The sequence below is a fragment of the Sminthopsis crassicaudata genome, chromosome 6, assembly GCF_048593235.1.
Source record: "Sminthopsis crassicaudata isolate SCR6 chromosome 6, ASM4859323v1, whole genome shotgun sequence".
NCBI lineage: Eukaryota > Metazoa > Chordata > Mammalia > Dasyuromorphia > Dasyuridae > Sminthopsis > Sminthopsis crassicaudata.
Genome location: NC_133622.1, coordinates 204,367,280 through 204,384,832, shown reverse-complemented (window position 1 = coordinate 204,384,832; position 17,553 = coordinate 204,367,280). Strand labels below are relative to the sequence as shown.

Below are 17,553 nucleotides of genomic sequence, written 5' to 3'. Positions count from 1 at the left end.
GGGCAAGCCTCTTCCTCCTTCATGACCACAACCAGCAGAGGACTCGCTACTCTGCACCAGTGGTGGGAGTTTTCCACACTGCTGCGGTCAAAGGTCTGGATCAGAACCACAGTACAGTAACAAATGACAGCTTAAAAATGCCCGTGTTGTAGAGTAAGTGCCTACTGGGTGCCGGCCCTGGGGGAGATGCAGATTTTAGAGAAGATCCAGTCCATGCTCTGCTGCATCTCACAGACTAGTGGAGGGGGCGGGTGTGGGGGAAACAGCACAGGACACAAACACTGGAGCATGAAATAATGTCTAGCATGGATTCCTGGGATTGCAGGATGAGTTTACAAGTCCCTACCCAGTGACAAGTCCATTCTACAATATCCCTTACAAGTGGGGACCATCCAGCTGCTTCATGAACACTTGTACTGATGGGATGTCACTCCCTTATAATTAGAACTCCTTCCATATATTCTCTTGTTGTACCACTCCCATAGTACCCCAGTCCCAGGTTCTTCAACCCCCATATGGAGTCTTGTAACGGAATATGTGGGTCACAAAATTATATATTTTGTGTATATATTAGCAGCAATATTTTATTTGTGTAGTTATTCTATATACCTATATACTTGAGGTCACATAAAAAATTCTTGGGAGAAAAAGAGTTGTGAGTGGAAAAAGTTTAAGAAGCACTACCATAATGGAGTGGGAAAAGTGATGGATTTGGGGTCAGACCCCAAATTAGACACCTGGATCTGGCCACTTGGCCAGACTCCCTCCCTCTTGTGACTTTGGGGAAGGCATTTTCCCCTTTATGGGCCTCAGTTTCCTTATCTGTAAAAGGTAAGGAGTTTGGACTGGATGACCTCCCAGATTTTTCTTAAATCCATGAGCCTATGAAAGTTCCTTCCTCTATTGAGCTGAAATCAGGCTTTTCATTTACACCAGGATTTTTCTTTTGCTTTTTGTGTGTGGATCTGTTGGGCAGTCTGGTGAAGCTTGTCAACTCTCCCAGAGTCATGTTTCTAAATGCATAAAACAAAGAAATCGGGATCACAAAAAAAAAAAAAAAAAAAAAAGATACTAAAATTCACTTACTTAAAACATTTTTCAAAAGGTCATAGACCCGAGTTTCAAAACTTTTGCTTCACACCTATTTCTCTTGGCTCAGTGCTGTTCTCTGGGCTAACCAGAAATCACCCAGTCCTCTTCCAAATGATGGTTCTTCCAGCCTTTGGAGGTGGGATTATGATCCTTCCTATCTTCTGCAGGATAATGTTTTCTGACTGCGTCATGTGGACGTCAGATCGTGTGGAGATCCCCCTCCCCCCTTGTCTTTGTGTATCACAGAGCAGCTGAAATGGAAATCTTAGCCTTATCAACACTCTGGATGACTTTTCACGGCTGATATATAATACCATCATCACATGTTTGAATAAGCATGAGAGGCAGTGCGCTCTGACGGAGGGAGAGTTGCTCCTAGAATTGGGAGGACCTCTGAGCCGCTCCGCTGTGTGACCCTCCCAGGTCTTTGTGGCCGCTCTCCCAGAGTGGAGGAGACCCAGCTGCTGGAGTAGGTGGTGTCTGCCCCGGGATCCGGCCTGGCGGTCTGGGTCTCCCATCCACCAAGGCCGTGACTGTCCGGATGTACAGTGGCTCGAGGACAGAGCCTGACTCCAGGCTTTGTGCTTCCCGAACAGCCTGTGCTGTGCCCTGAGCCGGCTCATAATTGTCCCCTTGTAGGCTGGAGAAGGGGAGGAGCCGGCCATGGGTCCGGATGCTCCTCAGTCCCCGAGGAGCCTCTCCTAGAGAAGAGAGGCGCATTTTCTTCTTCCCTAGTCTGTGATCTTTTTGCTTTTTACAGAATTGACTCACAATTTAAAAAAAATCAGGGGCCCGCCCTCAGGATGGCCCCAGCCCTTCGGCTTCGGCCGTGGCTTTTTGTCTCGCCCCGTTCCTTCCTCCGCCTGACTGCTCCCTTCCAAAGGCTGGGTGAGGATGTCTCTCGTCCCCGCATGTGATCTGTTTGCAGCGTTTTGTAGCTCGTGAGGGAAACAGATATTCTGCCGGCCTCCAGGGGGGCAGGAGGAGGGGGATGGGGTTTCTGGACTCCCTCCCCTCCCATCTTCAACAACTGTTGTTCCACTGGAGCCACGGCTGTTTGGGGAGAAGCCTAGTGGGCTGTGGGGGCTCCCCCTTTTCAGGGCCCGTGCAGAGGAGGGTTTTTGGAAGTCTGAGGAAAGCCCCCAGAAGACAGATTGTTTAATGGAAGAGTTAGTGAGGATGCTCAGGGCATGGGGTGTCAGTGCGGGGCTGAGGAGCAGCTGTTCTGCATGTGCACGGCGGGGCCTGTGACCGGCTTTTGTCTGCCCACATCCTCGAGCTTTGGGTTGGGGGGGGAGGCTGGGGCATCTCAGGCACTTCAGCTCAGTCTGAAAGATGACACAGGGAAAGCTGCTCCAGGCCATGCTGCCTGAGGCTGGATCTGTGCGCCTGGAGAAGGTCTCTGCTTGCCAGGGACACCCCAAGGGCCTCGGCCTCTCTCCCAGCGTCTCTTAGGTACATGCGGAATCCCGGCAAGTGAGCCCCATAGGAGGGAAACGGCGGGCGGCCCTCCCAGGGTCCTGGAGCCCGGCACGTGCTAAGACTCTTTGTTCAGCGCACGTGCACAGATCCACACACACACACACACACATTCCTCCATTGGTATTCCTAGGTGTGTGTACACAGATACATTGAGCTTAAATCTCACTTCCTCCCTGAAACATTCAGTAGTTCTTCTGGCCAAAAGTCAGGCCCTCTGCTCTTCTCATGTTTCTTTTTTTAAAGCTTGATTTTTATTTTTTGTTATTTTTGTTTTTGTTTTTACATCACCTTTCCCCTAACCCATAGCCATTGCCTATCAAAAATTTTTTAAAAAGAAATTTGAGGAATAAGAGAAAATCATTAAAACTTTTAAGTGTTTTGACAAAAAAAAAAATCTGATTTTTTATGCAGAGTTCCTTATCTGTGGACCTCCACCTCTGCAAAGGAACCAGGAGAGGAGTCATCTGGTATCCCCTTTTTGGGGGTCAAGTTATCTTTATCATTTTGGGGGCATTTCATTCTTTGCATTTACATTGTTGTCACTGGGTGTATTGTGGCTCGGCTCTGCTTCCTTCCCCTGCATGTAAGTTCTTGTAAGTCTTTACAGGCTTCTCTGTTCTTTCCTATGGGCCAGTAAGGATCCAGTACAAACCCACCATTCTTCTCTTTCTTAGTACCCTTTGTTCAGACTCTTCTTTGCCCTTACTGCATTTTTTGTGTGATTGTGTTACTTCTCGTCCCCCTTTCTCATTCTTCGCCACATCTTTCTTTGTCCTCCAGGGCCAAGTGCAGTGTCTTGCACCTAGCTGATGCTTAATAAATGTTTGTGGATGTAATAAACTCATCCCACAAGGCGCCCATGCATATAAGCCCGTTTTTAATATATAATACACATGTACTATTCTCATGCAAATTGACTCCAGGTCTCTGGGAAACATCTAGAAAAATTCCCTGGTGCTGATTTCAAAAGGGTTCAGGGTCATCAGACATTTACCCCCGGAAGCTTCAGGCCCGCAGATAGTTTATTATTTTATTATTTTTATTTTTGTAGACAGGCTCGCAGATAATTGTCTTGGAACACACTCATTTTGGCTTTGGGATTTCTGACCCCAGTGATTGTTGTCACACTTCCCTCTTCCTTGTGGGTTTCAGGCTCATGGAATATTTATTTTTCTTTGCATACCGAGGCTGGGAGATAAAATGATGTGTCCACCGTAGGTAGTAAGTACGGAAGAAAACCCGGAAGGACATTGGGTGGGGGGGGGCAGTGAGAAGCCAGGCTACAGGAGAGGAGCAGTCACAAGGGCCCGGCTGTGCTGGCGGCTTCACTTAGCCTCCCTTCTGAGCTGCATCCCGGGTCGGTCCCGCGTCCCCTCCCTGCGTCCAGCAGAGCCAGCGTGCGACCCTGGCGGCCATTCCTCTGCTCACCCCTGGCTCTCTCTTTTGCAGTTGTGCATGCCCAAAGGGCTGGCGTTCAAGACCCAGGCTGACCCCAGGAGCCCTCAGTTCCACGCTTTCATCATCACGCGTGAGGACGGCTCCCGGACATTCGGGTTCGCCCTCACCTTTTACGAAGAGGTGACCAGCAAGCAGATCTGCAGCGCGATGCAGACGCTCTACCACATGCACAACGCCGAGTACGACGTGCTCCATGCCCCCCCCACCAACGGCCGCGAGGGCGGCGGGCCCGAGGACTGCTGCGATGGCGCCCCCGGCTCCAAGCTGCAGCGTTTCAACTCGTACGACATCAGCCGAGACACGCTCTACGTCTCCAAGTGCATCTGCCTCATTGCACCCATGTCCTTCATGAAGGCGTGCCGGCGGGCCCTGGAGCAGCTCCACCAGGCGGTCACGTCCCCCCAACCTCCGCCGCTGCCCCTCGAGAGCTACATCTACAACATCCTCTATGAGGTGCCCCTTCCCCCGCCGGGCAGGTCCCTGAAGTTCTCCGGCGTCTACGGGCCCATCATCTGCCAGAGGCCCAGCACCAGCGAGCTGCCCCTTTTTGACTTCCCGGTGCGGGAGGTCTTTGAACTGCTCGGGGTGGAGAACGTGCTCCAGCTGTTCACTTGTGCCCTGCTGGAGTTTCAGATCCTGCTCTACTCCCAGCGTAAGTCAGCGCTGCCCCGTGGCTCCCCACACTTCCTCCCCATCCCACTTCTGCAGCCGCGGGGGTGGCGGATGTCACTGACGGAGGCGCTGCCGAGGGAAGCAGGCTCCGGACCCCTCTCGGGGGGGGGGGGGGTGTCACCATTGTGGGAAGGAAGTGGGCTCTGCTCGGCTGTGCCCCTGGGCGAGACTCGGGTCCAGGAGAAGAGCCTGGGCCCACTTTGCCCTTCGCTAACTCCAGAAAGACGGGTTGCAGTTGGCAGTGGTCAGGAGGTGTTGGCTTATGCACCCATCCCGTCCTGTGAAAATAGGCTCTGGCTTGGGTTGGAAGGGATAGAAGTGGCTGGAAGAGTCACAGAGTATGACCTTTCATAGGTTCTGGAGGGAGATGAAGGAGGATCAGTTTATCTTTTAGCTTAAAGTGAAGAGAAAAGAAAGCCCTGGACTAACAGATTGAGGGCAGCCAAGCAGATGAGGGCTCAGCAGCAGACCAATGGGAGGGTGAGAAGTATTCTGGACTTTGGGTCCAAACATCTGTGTTCAGGCTCCTGTTACAGCACTTTGGACAAGAGGCTTCCCTTCTCTGGCCTTCAGTTTCTCCATGTCTTTAAAGAGGGAATTAGACTAGATGGACTCTAGGTCTTTCCCAGTCAGCAAATGTCTGTGATCCTAAATTTGAGCTCTCCAAGAGGACCAAGAGGACCAGTGACATCACAAAGGTGATGTCATAGCATTGGATCTAAGTGAGGCAGAGCTGTGCCTAAGGTCTTTCTAAACTAAGACTTTCTAAGACTTAGGTCTTTCAGGTCTCAGCTTGAGACAACACCTATTCAGGGATGAAGGCCTGATATCAATGGTCCCATGCCACAGGTCCCTGCTCCAGCCTTTCCTCATCATTGTTTGGGTTTTGATGGCCCGGAGTGAATGCAAATAGCAATGGTTTTCGTTTTGGCCAGAAATCCTGACGGTGTTCCCTTCCTGGATTGACTAAGCCATCCTGTGTCTCATTTTTTCTCTATCCTTAATCACTGATTGTGTGATGCCTCAGTGAAACTGAGAGACCTGAGAGAGCTTAAAAAGGCCAAGGTCTCCTACTGTTCCCGGGGCCGTCTCCAGTTGTCCTGATTCTGTATCTTATCACTGGACCCAGATGCCTCCAGAGGAGAAATTGAGGCAGGTGACCTTGCACAGTCTTGTCTCACCGAAATCCTGTTCACTCACAAGTCAAGACATCACCCTCTGTGGTCCTTTTCAATTAAGGAATTAAGTCTAGCAACAACCAGATTGGCAACAACACATATTTGGTTTTGGTTTTGGTTTTGGTTTTTTAAAATTATTTTTCTTTTTTTTTTTTTTAAGTAATAGCTTTTTATTTTCAAAATAGATGCAAAGAAAGTTTTCAACATTCACCCTTACAGAACCTTGTGTTTCAAATTTTTCTCCTTCCCTTTCCCCTTCCTCCTCCTCTAGACAGCAAGTAATTCAATATATATTAAACATGTGCACCTCTTCTATAATATCTCCACATTTATCATGCTGCACAAGAAAAAAACAGATCAAAAAAGAAAAAAAATGAGAAAGAAAATAAAATGCAAGCAAACAACAAAAAAGTGAAAATACTTTGTTGTGATCCATATTCAGTTTGGGTGTAGATGGCTCTCTCCATCACAAATCTACTGGAATTGACCTCAGTCACCTCATTATTGAAAAGAGCCACATCCATCAAAATTGATCATCACATAATCTTGCTGTTACTATGTACAATGTTCCCTTGGTTCTGTTCATTTCCCTCAGCCTCAGTTCATGTAAGTCTCCCCAGGCCTCTCTGAAATCAGCCTGTTGGTTGTTTCTTACAGAACAATAATATTCTATGACATTCATATCCCATATTTTATTTAGCCATTCCCCAAATGATGGGCATCCATTCAGTTTCCAGTTCCTTGCTACTACAAAGAGGGCTGCCACAAACATTTTGGTACAAGTGGGTCCTTTTCTCTTTTTTATGATCTTTTTGGGATACCCTGCTCGATCAAAGGATATGCAATTTAAAGCCCTTTAGGCCTAGTTCCAAATTGCTCTCCAGAATGGTTGGATCTATTCATAACTCTACCAACAATGTATTAGAACAACACATATTTGTCAAGCACATGTTGTGAGTGAAACTTGGCCCTAGGAGGAGGATGCAAAAACAGGTAAATCAGAAACAGAGACTCTGCTTTCAGAGAAGTTACTGTCTCATAGCAAGATGGTGATGGGTAAGCAAATATGTTAGAAAGGCATTGTGGTAGAGAGCAAAGAACCTTGCTTTGGAGGCAAGAGAGAGATGTTATGAAGGTAAAACTGACAAGCTTTGGCAACAGATTGCATGATGAATTGAGGATGATCCCCAGTTTTCTTCTTTGGAAGGTCTTGCCCCTTCTGGGTTGAGGACCAAGCTTTTGTTAACTTTAAAGCCTTCATGTAAATGGGAGTTATTCTCATAAGGGAAAGTGTAATGAGGCAAAGGAAAGTCATAGACAAAATACTGAAGAAAATTTAAGGAGAAATCACTTTTAGCAAGGGAGGTGGGGGCAGAGATTGGGAAAGGCTTCTTGGAGAAGGTGGCAGCACATGAGCAGGTGATCTGCTGGTTATAATGCTGGATCTGGAGTCAGCAAATCCTCGATTCAGAACCTATTCTATATACGGCCTTGTAGTGTGAGCCTGAGCAAGCCACAGTCTCCTCAGACCTCAGTGTCCTCATCTATAAAATGGTGATAATAATACTTTACAGGGTTGTCATGAAAATCAAAGGGACTATAAATAAAAAGCACTTTGGCAACTTGACACATACTGTAAATATTAGTTAGGTTTTTTTCACTGGGTCTTGAAGGAAAAGGATTATTTCCACAAGCAGAGAGCAGGGAGCATATTCTAGGCATAGAGCTACTTTTGTAAGTGTGGATAGGGGGAGGTGGGGCAGGATACCCTTGGGGAGGAGCTTTCCCTTATTCCTATCTCTCTTCAGGATCCTGTTTAAGTGGACTGTCCAAGGTTGAGCAGGGGAAACAGCTTCTTGTCCCAGTAGTCTCCTCATGGGAGTCCTGGAGTTCCTTTCCACAAGATGTAATTGGCATTTTTAACTCTCCCGGGAGAAGGGGGAGGGAGTAAGAGTGGTACTAGACGGATTTGAGTTCATCTGAGTTGGCAAAATTTTTTTCCTCTACACAAAGTTGGCAGTGAGAGATCCCCTTGCTGAGGACATGGTTGAGAACGTGTATGCTCAGAACCATGAATTCTGGGCCTGACTTCCAGTTCATTGTGAGTGAGGGAGAGTGTTTCCCAAGGTCTCTCTGTTGCAAGAGGGATTCAGCTTCTCATGCTGACCAGAATATTGACCAAGACTCTTGAGCTCCCATTGATCTTTCAATCCTACCATGTTGGTTTAGAAGATCAAAGCTGGTACAGAAACATCTGATCCTTTAGCACAGGGCTTCTTAAAGTTTTTCCACTCGTGACCCCTTTCTGCCCAAGAAGTTTTTATGTGACCCCAGTATATACAGGTATATAAAATAGGTATGCAAATCAAACATTTACTGTTAATACATCATTATTTCATGACACTCACATTCCAATTATCTTGTGGGTGTCAGAGACAAGGTTTGAGCTGGGGTCTTCCTGGCTCCGAAACCAGCTCTTTATCCCCTGGGCTTCCCTAGATCTCCATTCGTTTATGTGACATGGGTAATTTACTGCGTGGATTCCATTTCTGCTTGTAACGGGCTTCCCCCTGTGACTTCCTGTGGGCCTGAAGATGATGCTAGGTTCTTGCAGGCTGTGCCAGTCGGGTCCTGCCAAGTCAGAGGTGCTCTGTGTGTGTATTTGGGGGTGGCCTCTCAGCAGACAGATTTGAACTCAGCTTTTCCTGACTCTAAATCTAGCACTGGATCCACTGAATTTCTTGATACATGGTTACTCATGGAGACCACGGACAGAGAGGCTGTGATATATGTTAGTGTGGAGAGAGCCCTTATGTTGTGGAAATGACAGATGTAAAAGATGAAGCTGCGTCTGCTAACTTAGTAGATGAGGGATCTTTCTAAGGATGTCTATTCGAGCAACCCTGGGTTGTGGCCAGGGGTCCTCGGTCCAGTTTGGACGTGGAGACAGCTGCCCGGTGTCCTTGTGTCTTTCTGCCTGTAGAAAAAATTATTTAAAGAAATACAAAATCACTCATCTTGCCTCCCCCAGCCTCAGGCGATGAAGGTGGTGTTGGTTGGGATGCCAACATCTCTCTGCCTCCGTTTGTCAGAAGTAATTGCTCATTATAACATTAGGAGAGCCGTGTGGGCAAACCCAGCCCGTTGCCAGGAGCTGACGTGTCTGCAGTTGGATTTGATTGGTTGAGGCACCCAGGATGCAGATGACCTTCAGCCACATCATCTAGACTGTTTTCACCTTTTGGCCATGGGGAGCCCAGTGTGGGGCAGGTGGCAGGTGCTGGGCTTGTGTGGGGATGGCATCGTCCATGGGGACAGCATCGTCCTTGGGGATGGTGCTGATGCTGCCAGCTCTGGGAGGATTACTGTCAGGTGAACGACCTGCCTCGGGCCTCAGGGATGCGGGAGCTGAAGCGTGAAGCAGCCTATTAGATCATCTTTCAAATTATGGTTTTGTTACTGTTGTTGCTGTGTTTTGGGGGTTTTGTTTTCTTTTGAGGGATTGGAGAATGAAGCTGCAGACTGAGCTCCCTAGCACTGATTGGCCCCAAACTCTCAAAAGACAAGTCATTTATCTGATCTTATTCGATCTCTCCTGGATCCCAAGGCTTCTCCCTGTCTCTTCCTTGCGCCCCCTCCTCCCTGAGCCACAATTCCAAAAGCCTGATGAAGGACGTGCTTCCATGCTGTGTTTTTGCCTGGGAGAAGCGCCTTTCTTGGTCGTGAGAAGCCCTAGCCTGCGCTCTGGAGCCCAGCATTATCCTCAGGAGGAGGGGCAAACCCCAAATCCATGTCCCTGAACTGTGTAAAAATAGGCTATCTGTTTTTTTCAGAGCACGGGAAATGGCCCTCCTTGGGGAATGTTGGCCTGTCTTTTGGTTCTCATGGTGAGATAGTGGATGTTTTTGGAACCTCCACATTCATTTTGTCAAGAAACAAGAGGGCCTGCTGAGGATTTCTTGTAAACCTCAGGCAAGAAAGAAATAAAGGCAGAACTGTCCCCAGGCTCAGCTCATTAAGTAGGGGACAGTTGGGTTTTTTTTAAAGCAGCAGATAGGCTTATTAGTCATGCCAGCCTTTTTGGGGATGTCCATTAATGGGCCAAGGAAAAGATTGCTTGGATTTCTCCCTTTCCTGACTGTTTCTTCAGGGTTTGTAGGTTTACAAAGCATTTCCTTGTGGAGGAACATAGATACCTGTGTTATTGTCCCCATTTTGCAGATAAGGAAACTAAGATACGGAGCAGCAGTAGGCTTTGACTCAGGGCCACACACCTCATAAGTGTCACATCAGAGATGTTTCTGCCTCGGAGGCTGGCATTCTTTCTGGTTCAGGAGAGGGAATGAAAGTCTCTCTGGTACTTTCCTGCTCCTATGGCTCAGCACCCCACAAGGATGGTTGGCATTTTGTACCATGCGTACCCGGTATGCATGCCTTCCAGCAGAGGGGGATTTTTCAGCCAGAGATTTTTCCGAAGTACACACTTGTGAACCAGTGCTGGGGTGTAGTATGACTGTGCATTTGGCTGTAAATGCCAGTTGAAGGATCTCTTCCTCCCCCATTCAGTCTCCCACGCTTTTAAAATTCTCTTTGATTCATCTTCATCTGAGAGTCAAAAAAAGAAAATTCCTAAGATGACTAAGATTTTTGAGATAACTATTAATTGGCGTGCCTTCTCCGCAAAGGGACGGGAAGAGAGAAGGAATTAGGTTTACCACAGATGGAGCCTGGGCTTGATTTCTGTGAGAGACAAGTGAGGAATCTAGGCTGAATTTGACCCATCTGGCTGAAATAGAAGAGGCGTAGACTATCACTCACACCCCAGTATGGCCTGCTTCAGGCCCTTTGATGACTGGGAACAGCTTTCATTTCTCCACCCTCCTGTCCCACCCATTTTGTTTGGGGATTTTGTCAATTTTCTATCACGAGGGATTCTTCAGGGACTCCCTGTTGCTAGCTGTGTATACCGCTCAGCGCCTTTGCCCAATTTTCAAGGCTTCTGAGAGGCTGGTACTAGCCTACCTTTCCAAGTTTGTCTCCAGTTACTTCTATTTGTCACTGGCCTCCTCCCTGCCCTCAAACATACCCTAAGCTGTCCCTCCACCCAGCCTTTATTGACATTGTTTGCCCACCTCTCGATGCCCTCTCTGCCCTGTTTGTGTGTTGGACCCCTGCCCATCCTTAAAGCCCAGTTCACTTGAAACCTCTTCCAGGAAGCTTTCTCCAATGCCTTGGGGGACGTCGAGGGGACCGTGGTATGGCTTGTCTTCCTCACCCTCTGTGGGGAGGTTTTACCTATACATTGTACCTGCCCCGTGTCCTAGAACCAGCCTCTGTACATAGTAGGGCTGTGACGGGAACAGGGAGAAGCTCAGATGAATTAAATGAAGAGCTAAGTCCGACACCACAAGGCAAGTGAGCTCAGATGAAGGTGATGTTAGCTTCAGAGATGATGTAGCCTTCCCTCTGCTCCAGAGACAGCTGGAGTGCTGAGTGCTATGTGCGACTGTGTGAATTAAACTCCTGTTTGGAGGCCCCAAGCAAAGTCTTTGTGGTCCACATTGTAAACATTGTGTCTGGTGATATCTGCCCCTTCCCACCAAGGTACCCAGTATGTGCCCGTCCAATGTTGGGATTCCAGCAACTGTGTCCCACAATGTCTCTTCCTCATCTATGGATGGAGGGTTGCCCTGAGCCTTAAAGGAAGGCTTTACAAAACTTCAAAGAGTCTTGTGGGCCTTGGTCATTTGAATGACTGCTGTCTTTTGGCCTTGGAAGGGCCAGATTCCAGTCAGTGGTGATAGATTATTTGGATTAGAAATTCTGAGTAATTTTTCTTTTCTGGTGTATCCCTCTTTGGCCAGGTAAGAACAGGAATTGAGAGTGATAGGAGGTGATGTGTAGATGAAGTCCAGGTGGAAAGAAGGTAGGCTTTTGAAGCCAGACTTAGGGTTTTCTCTCCCTGACTCCTGGGATTATTATGAAGAAAAACTGTAAAATGTAAGGTTCTCCAGAACTGTCAGCTGCTGATCATCTTATTCTTTGTGACTTTCTTTTCCAGCCAGCTCCTCCTCATTCCCACAATGGCCCCTGCTGAGGGCTTCAGTGGGACCAAGGGAAAGCCAGCTCAAAAGAAAGTGATCATATAGCAGGTGGTCCAGATGCCCTGCAGAGCACGCCTGAGTGGCCCTACTGAGCCTCCATGACTTTCTGGGCCGTGTGGCCTGCTGCCTTGGCGCTTTGGGAAAAAGAGGCCCACCTCAGGTCCCAGGCCCAAGTGTTTTTAGGTTCCTTTGGCCTCTTCCACACCCCTCATGGCCCCACCAGGTGCCAAAACTTCCTCCCCAAATGCTCAGATCCAGACTTTTGGGTCAGATTTCCTGCCAGAGCTTTTAACATCTGAACTCCTGTTTCCTGTCTAAATGGCAGACTTTTTGGAAGTTCCCTTGTACACTGTGACTGTGTCCTGCAAGAGATTGGCAGTGAGTGAATTTTGTCAGCTCATCATCCGTAGAACCTTTTTCTGGTGAAAGCAGAATGCTTGCTTTTTAAAAAAAAAAAAGTTTTATTAATGCCTTTTTTTAACACTTTTTCTTTTTTAGTTATAGATTTGAAAAACTTCAACAAACATCAATGTTTCCATATATACAGAACAGAGAGTATTTTAATTACATTCAGCTTTAAAAAATGTTTGTGTATATATATATATATATATATATATGTGCAACTATGTATGTAGGTACACAAATACATAGACACACATAGCATTCCGCACCCATAGCTGTCTCTGGAGTGGAGAAAAGCTACATTATTTCCTCTGAAGCAATATCACCTTTCATTTGGGTTCACTTGCCTTGCGATATCCAACTTACCTCTTCATTTAATTCAGCTGAACTTCCCTTTGTTCCTGATCTTATTCCTCTCTTTTCTCCTTCACGCCTTTGATAAGGCTGTTTCCTGCACGTGTCTCTCCCATCTCTCCTCTTCTTCCCTCCTGTAGCTATCCTGCCTGTCCTTGTGGGAGGCTTTCCCTGATTTGACCAGTTGGCTGTGGTCCCCACCTTGGGTCTCTCCAAGCACTTTGGTGTCTGACTGTCCACACACATTCCTTGTCTCCTGTCCAGCCAGACTTTGAGGGCCAGGACTGTGTGTTATTTGCCTCAGGACATAGACACTGAATCTTTGTGGATTTGAAGTAAGGATCTGCAGTGACTGGCAGGGTTTCCAACCTGGAGCCTGTTTGCTTTTGATCTCAGGGAGGTGTTAGTGGAAGGGCTCAGTCCAGCACCTGAGGCCCGAAGCTTCCTCTCTTTTGACGATGTCTCTTGTGTGTTTTCTTTGCCTCAGATTACCAGAGACTAATGACTGTGGCCGAGACCATCACAGCGCTCATGTTCCCGTTCCAGTGGCAGCACGTCTACGTCCCCATCCTCCCCGCCTCTCTCCTGCACTTCTTAGATGCTCCTGTTCCATACCTGATGGGCTTGCATTCCAACGGCCTGGACGACCGGTCCAAACTAGAGTTGCCTCAGGAGGTAAGAGGGGGACAGTGGGGTGCCCGTGCACTGAGGTGAGGGTGGGTGAGCCTGCGATAGAGGCTGACTGCCGTGTCCCTGGACACCAATGTCAGTGTGGATATCCAGGACTATTGACTTGCCTGATCTGAGATCCCAGCATTCCCTTCCCTCCTGGGACTCTGCCTTGCTCCTCTGTCTTGGTCTCTTTGTAGCAGGAGACACAATTAGGGGTTGTGTTGGAAACTGTTTTATGTTCTTGGAATTACATGCCCTGCTGCCTCTTAGACATTTTGGTTTGTGGGGTTGGGAGGAGACCACGGTTTATTACTACTCCAAGAGAGGCAACTAATGAAGAAAGGAGGGGCTGATTGGGAGGGACCTGGCACTTTAGGGCTGGGTTACCATGGCTAGGCCACTTGACTATTTGGGCCCCAGTTCTTTTACCTGTAAAATGGGAAACTAATATTCATAGTTTCCTGTAATATTCTCTGTTTACATTTTCTTGGAGTCTCTGGAAGCAGCCTTCGTTTCAGTTCAGTAATCACCCCAAATGCAGCCAGGGATTAAAGTCCAAATCCTTTATTCTCACTTTCCACGTCTTGTTTCCTTTCCTGTGGCCCGGTTAGCTTTCTTATAATGCAGATCCTTTATTATCTCCTTCCTGGGGCTGGGCAGCTTTCTGGAGGCCTTTCAGTCTGGCCTTGGTTCCAGGAGCTTGAGCTCCTGCCTGCCTTCTCTGGCCTCTGAATCTCCCCAGCTCCAAAGGTTTGTGCTTCAGCCTGCAGCCACCACAAAGGTGGACGATGGAATGAATCTGTCTCAGCCTCTGAGAGGTTCTTGTGTGCTTGTCCTTCTGGCCCTGAGAGCTTCTAGTATATTATATGTGCCCCACACCGAGTACACACCAATCATTATGTCAATAGTAAACCATTATTTATTGTGGGATTAAATCTATGCTAAACTAGATTTAACCATTGTCTCCTCCACAAAGGATTTGTTTCAAGTTCCCACCTTCTAAGGAGGTTGTTGTGAGGGTTAAATAAGATAAGATTCATAAAGCAATTTGTAAACCTTAAAGTGCTAAATAAATGTTATTATTATTGTTGTTGATATTGCTATTATGTAGTGAGTAGACAGGAGGACCTGGATTTGACTCCTGTTAAAGGAAGTCAGTACCTGTGTAATTGGGCAAGTTACTTTATCAGTTTCCTTATCTATAAAATGGGAGCTAATAATAATATCTGTAGCTCTTGACCTCACAGGGCTGTTGGGGAAGTAAAATCTAATCCAGTAAATTATATAAGGTGCTCTGCGAAGGCTGACTAATTATATACAATTGTATATATGCGGTCTGGCTATGACAATGGTAACTTAGAAATGTCCGCCTTCATTCTGATGTCTGATTTCCATTCGTGAAGCGTTCTTCCACACATCCTGTGTGCTCGGCACTCGCTGTGTGCCGGGAGCCCAGAGCTACTCGTTCCTTGCCCGCCTTCCGACGCTTATGTGCAGGGAGCAAGGACAACACTGACGTGTGAACTGTGCCAGAGCCAGCTTGGGTTGGAGCAGGGCCTGCCTCCGGGGCGGCCCTTTCCCCTCCCCACAGAAACAATTGGGAATTCTCTGGGTGCTGCTCAGGAACAAGAAGCTTGAAGTGTGGAAAGGAATAGCAAAGAGGGAAAGCTTTTGGATCATGGGCCGAGGATCTGGGGAGCGGGGATGGGCGGATGTCGTCAGCATCCTTGATGAGCATCCCTGATAATTAGCCCACCCTTGTGATGCCTTAATTGCAGAGAAATGCATCTCTCTCTGTGCTTTCCTTTCCTCCCCTTCAATTTTAGGCACCAACATGTCTGTCCATGAAGCTTCTTCTTTCTCTCCTCCCTTTTCTTATCTGCATCTGGAGGGGGTCTGTGCTGGGTGGAGTTAGGGCAGAACAAGAGGAAGGAGATGAGAGGTAGGGGGGGAGGAGTGAAAGAGGGAAAGAGAGAAAAAGGGAGAGAGAGAAAGGAAGGAAAGGAGAGGGAGTGAACAAAGGAGGAAGGACAGAGGGAGAGAGAAAGCAGGAGGGAGAAAGGAGGAGGAAAGGAGAGAGAGAAAGGGGGAAAGGAAGAGAGAGGGGGAAGAAAGCTAGAGAGCAAGAGCCAGCACACATTCATTCACTTGCTTTTAGCTTTGAGGAAGGAAGTGGACCTGGCAAGGGCTAGAGAAAGCCTAGCTGTTTGAAAAGGTGGCAGTAATGTAAAATTAGTCCTGCCAGTTCCTGAGTCAGAGTCTTGTAATCTCTACACTGAAAGAAAAAGGCCTTGGTAAGCCTAGGATGGCAGTCTTAGAATGAGAGTCAGAAGGTTCTTAGAGATCACCCGGCCCAGTCCCCTCCTTTAAGGGATAAGAAAAACCTGTGATCTCGGAGAGAAAGTGGGCACAAGCTACAGGATGGTAGGAAATGACTTGAACTTGGGTCTTGGGGCTCCAAACCCAGTGTGCTTTCTGCAAGTTGGGAAGGTTGAAGCTGTGAGCTTTCTGCCTGCCAGAGCTCCCCAGGCAGAGATCCGTGCTTTAGAATCTGTCTTCAGCTGGGACCCGGCCCGGGGCTTGTTGGCCCTTGAGGCACTGGCTGAGCGGCTGTGGGCAACCAGGGAGCACAGCGACAGCCACGTGTGAGGGGTGCCTGGCAGCCTTCTTGGGTACCTGTTGTGCCGAGCTCCTGGTGCACACAGCTCTTTCAGAAACTGCCTCTGCCTTGGACAAGGACTCTCTGTCTAAAGGTGAGGCTTCTCCCTCACTTCCACCCCCCACCCCACTCACCACACAGAACGTGGGAGCCAGAAGGGACTCATGGAGATCCCCTGGAGGTGGTGGAGTCAGGAGATGTGGCTTTGGCTCCTGATTCTTTCACTAATGACTTGTGCTACCAAGTCACGTCCCTTCTGGGGCCCTCCGGTGCTTTGTCCATAAAATGCAGAGCTTGTGCAGGGCAATTTCTAATGTCCCTTCCTGTTCTAAAGACCTGATTCTGTCATCAAGTTCTGTGAACAAAGAAACGGAGCCCCGAGGAGGCTGAGGGCTCTGTCCAGGGTAGCACAATAGTGGGAGGAAGAGGGGCAGTGAGGGTTAGGGGATAGTGGATCAGGGGCGGGGGGATCCTGCAGGAGGCCTTGTCCAGTTCTGGAGAAAGCGGGGGGAAGGGAAGGTCCAATGGTCTACCCAGCGCAAATCAGAATTCATCAGTGGCTGCCACCCTCGGGCCACTAGCAGCTCCTCAATAGGCCTTTGTTCCTTTGGATAGAAACTCATGAGTCCAGTGGGTCCAGAAGCCCGGCCTTTTGTGAGCTGTCCGTTGTTCATGCTTCTCTACAAGGGGTGGTTATTGGAGTCTAGGAAGCAGGAAACGTTATCACTGTCAGGGGGAGGATGGAGAGGGGTAGAAGCAAGCCTTCTCCCTTTTTAAGGCAGCCACTTAAATGTCTGCTTCAGACATGCCTTGCTTGCCAAACCTCTGTCCGGCCCCTGACGAGCTGTGGTTTGGCAGAGGTCAGCATACAGGGCCTGGAGCAAGCAGTGGGGCCTTCTACAGGAAGAGAGCCAGACTCGAAGAGATCTGAAGTCCACGTGGTCACATCCACTGAAAAACTGAGCCTTCCCTCTTCTTCTCTCCTCCAGCCTCCCAGGGTCTGGGGAGATTGAAGCAGGCTCTGCCATTAAAGGGGAAGCTGACCCAACATGAAGAGGGGCCATTTCTCCTCCTGAACCACCAGTGATGAGCCTGGTGATGGTGGTGGGGAAAAGGGATGCACCTAATCTCTTACACTAAGTGTTTGCAGGAATGTGTGAGTGCCCGAGCCACAAGCTTCCCCGGACCCTGCCTGTTTTTGGAGAGGATTAGGGATTGGGGTTTTCCCAATTACAAAGTTGGATTTTCATTTTTGTTTATTTGGTGAACTCAGTAACCTGCTAAATCCTGCTTTCCTCTCAGTAATTTGGCAGACAGTAGCACTCTCACTTGCTTTTCCATATTTCTCTTTTTTTGTCTCTTCTCTTCCCTCTTTCCTCTTTTATTCCCCCTCAGTTTTTCATCTTCTCTTTTTTCTTTTCCTATTAGTAAATTGCTGAATCTCCTTTTTTTTTCTCCCTCATCTCTCCCTTCCCTGCTT

The 17,553-nt window shown here is 48.2% G+C and overlaps 1 protein-coding gene across 3 annotated transcripts in view; it reads left to right on the top strand.

Annotated features, from left to right (window-relative positions):
- Positions 1–17,553, top strand: part of DENND5A (DENN domain containing 5A) — an 88,031-nt gene that overhangs the window by 36,121 nt on the left and 34,357 nt on the right. For all 3 annotated transcript variants that reach the window (XM_074274859.1, XM_074274858.1, XM_074274860.1), the window contains 2 exons: positions 4,024–4,684; positions 13,230–13,417. In XM_074274859.1, coding sequence (XP_074130960.1) covers positions 4,024–4,684; positions 13,230–13,417 — 849 coding nt within the window. The remainder of the gene's footprint in view (positions 1–4,023; positions 4,685–13,229; positions 13,418–17,553) is intronic.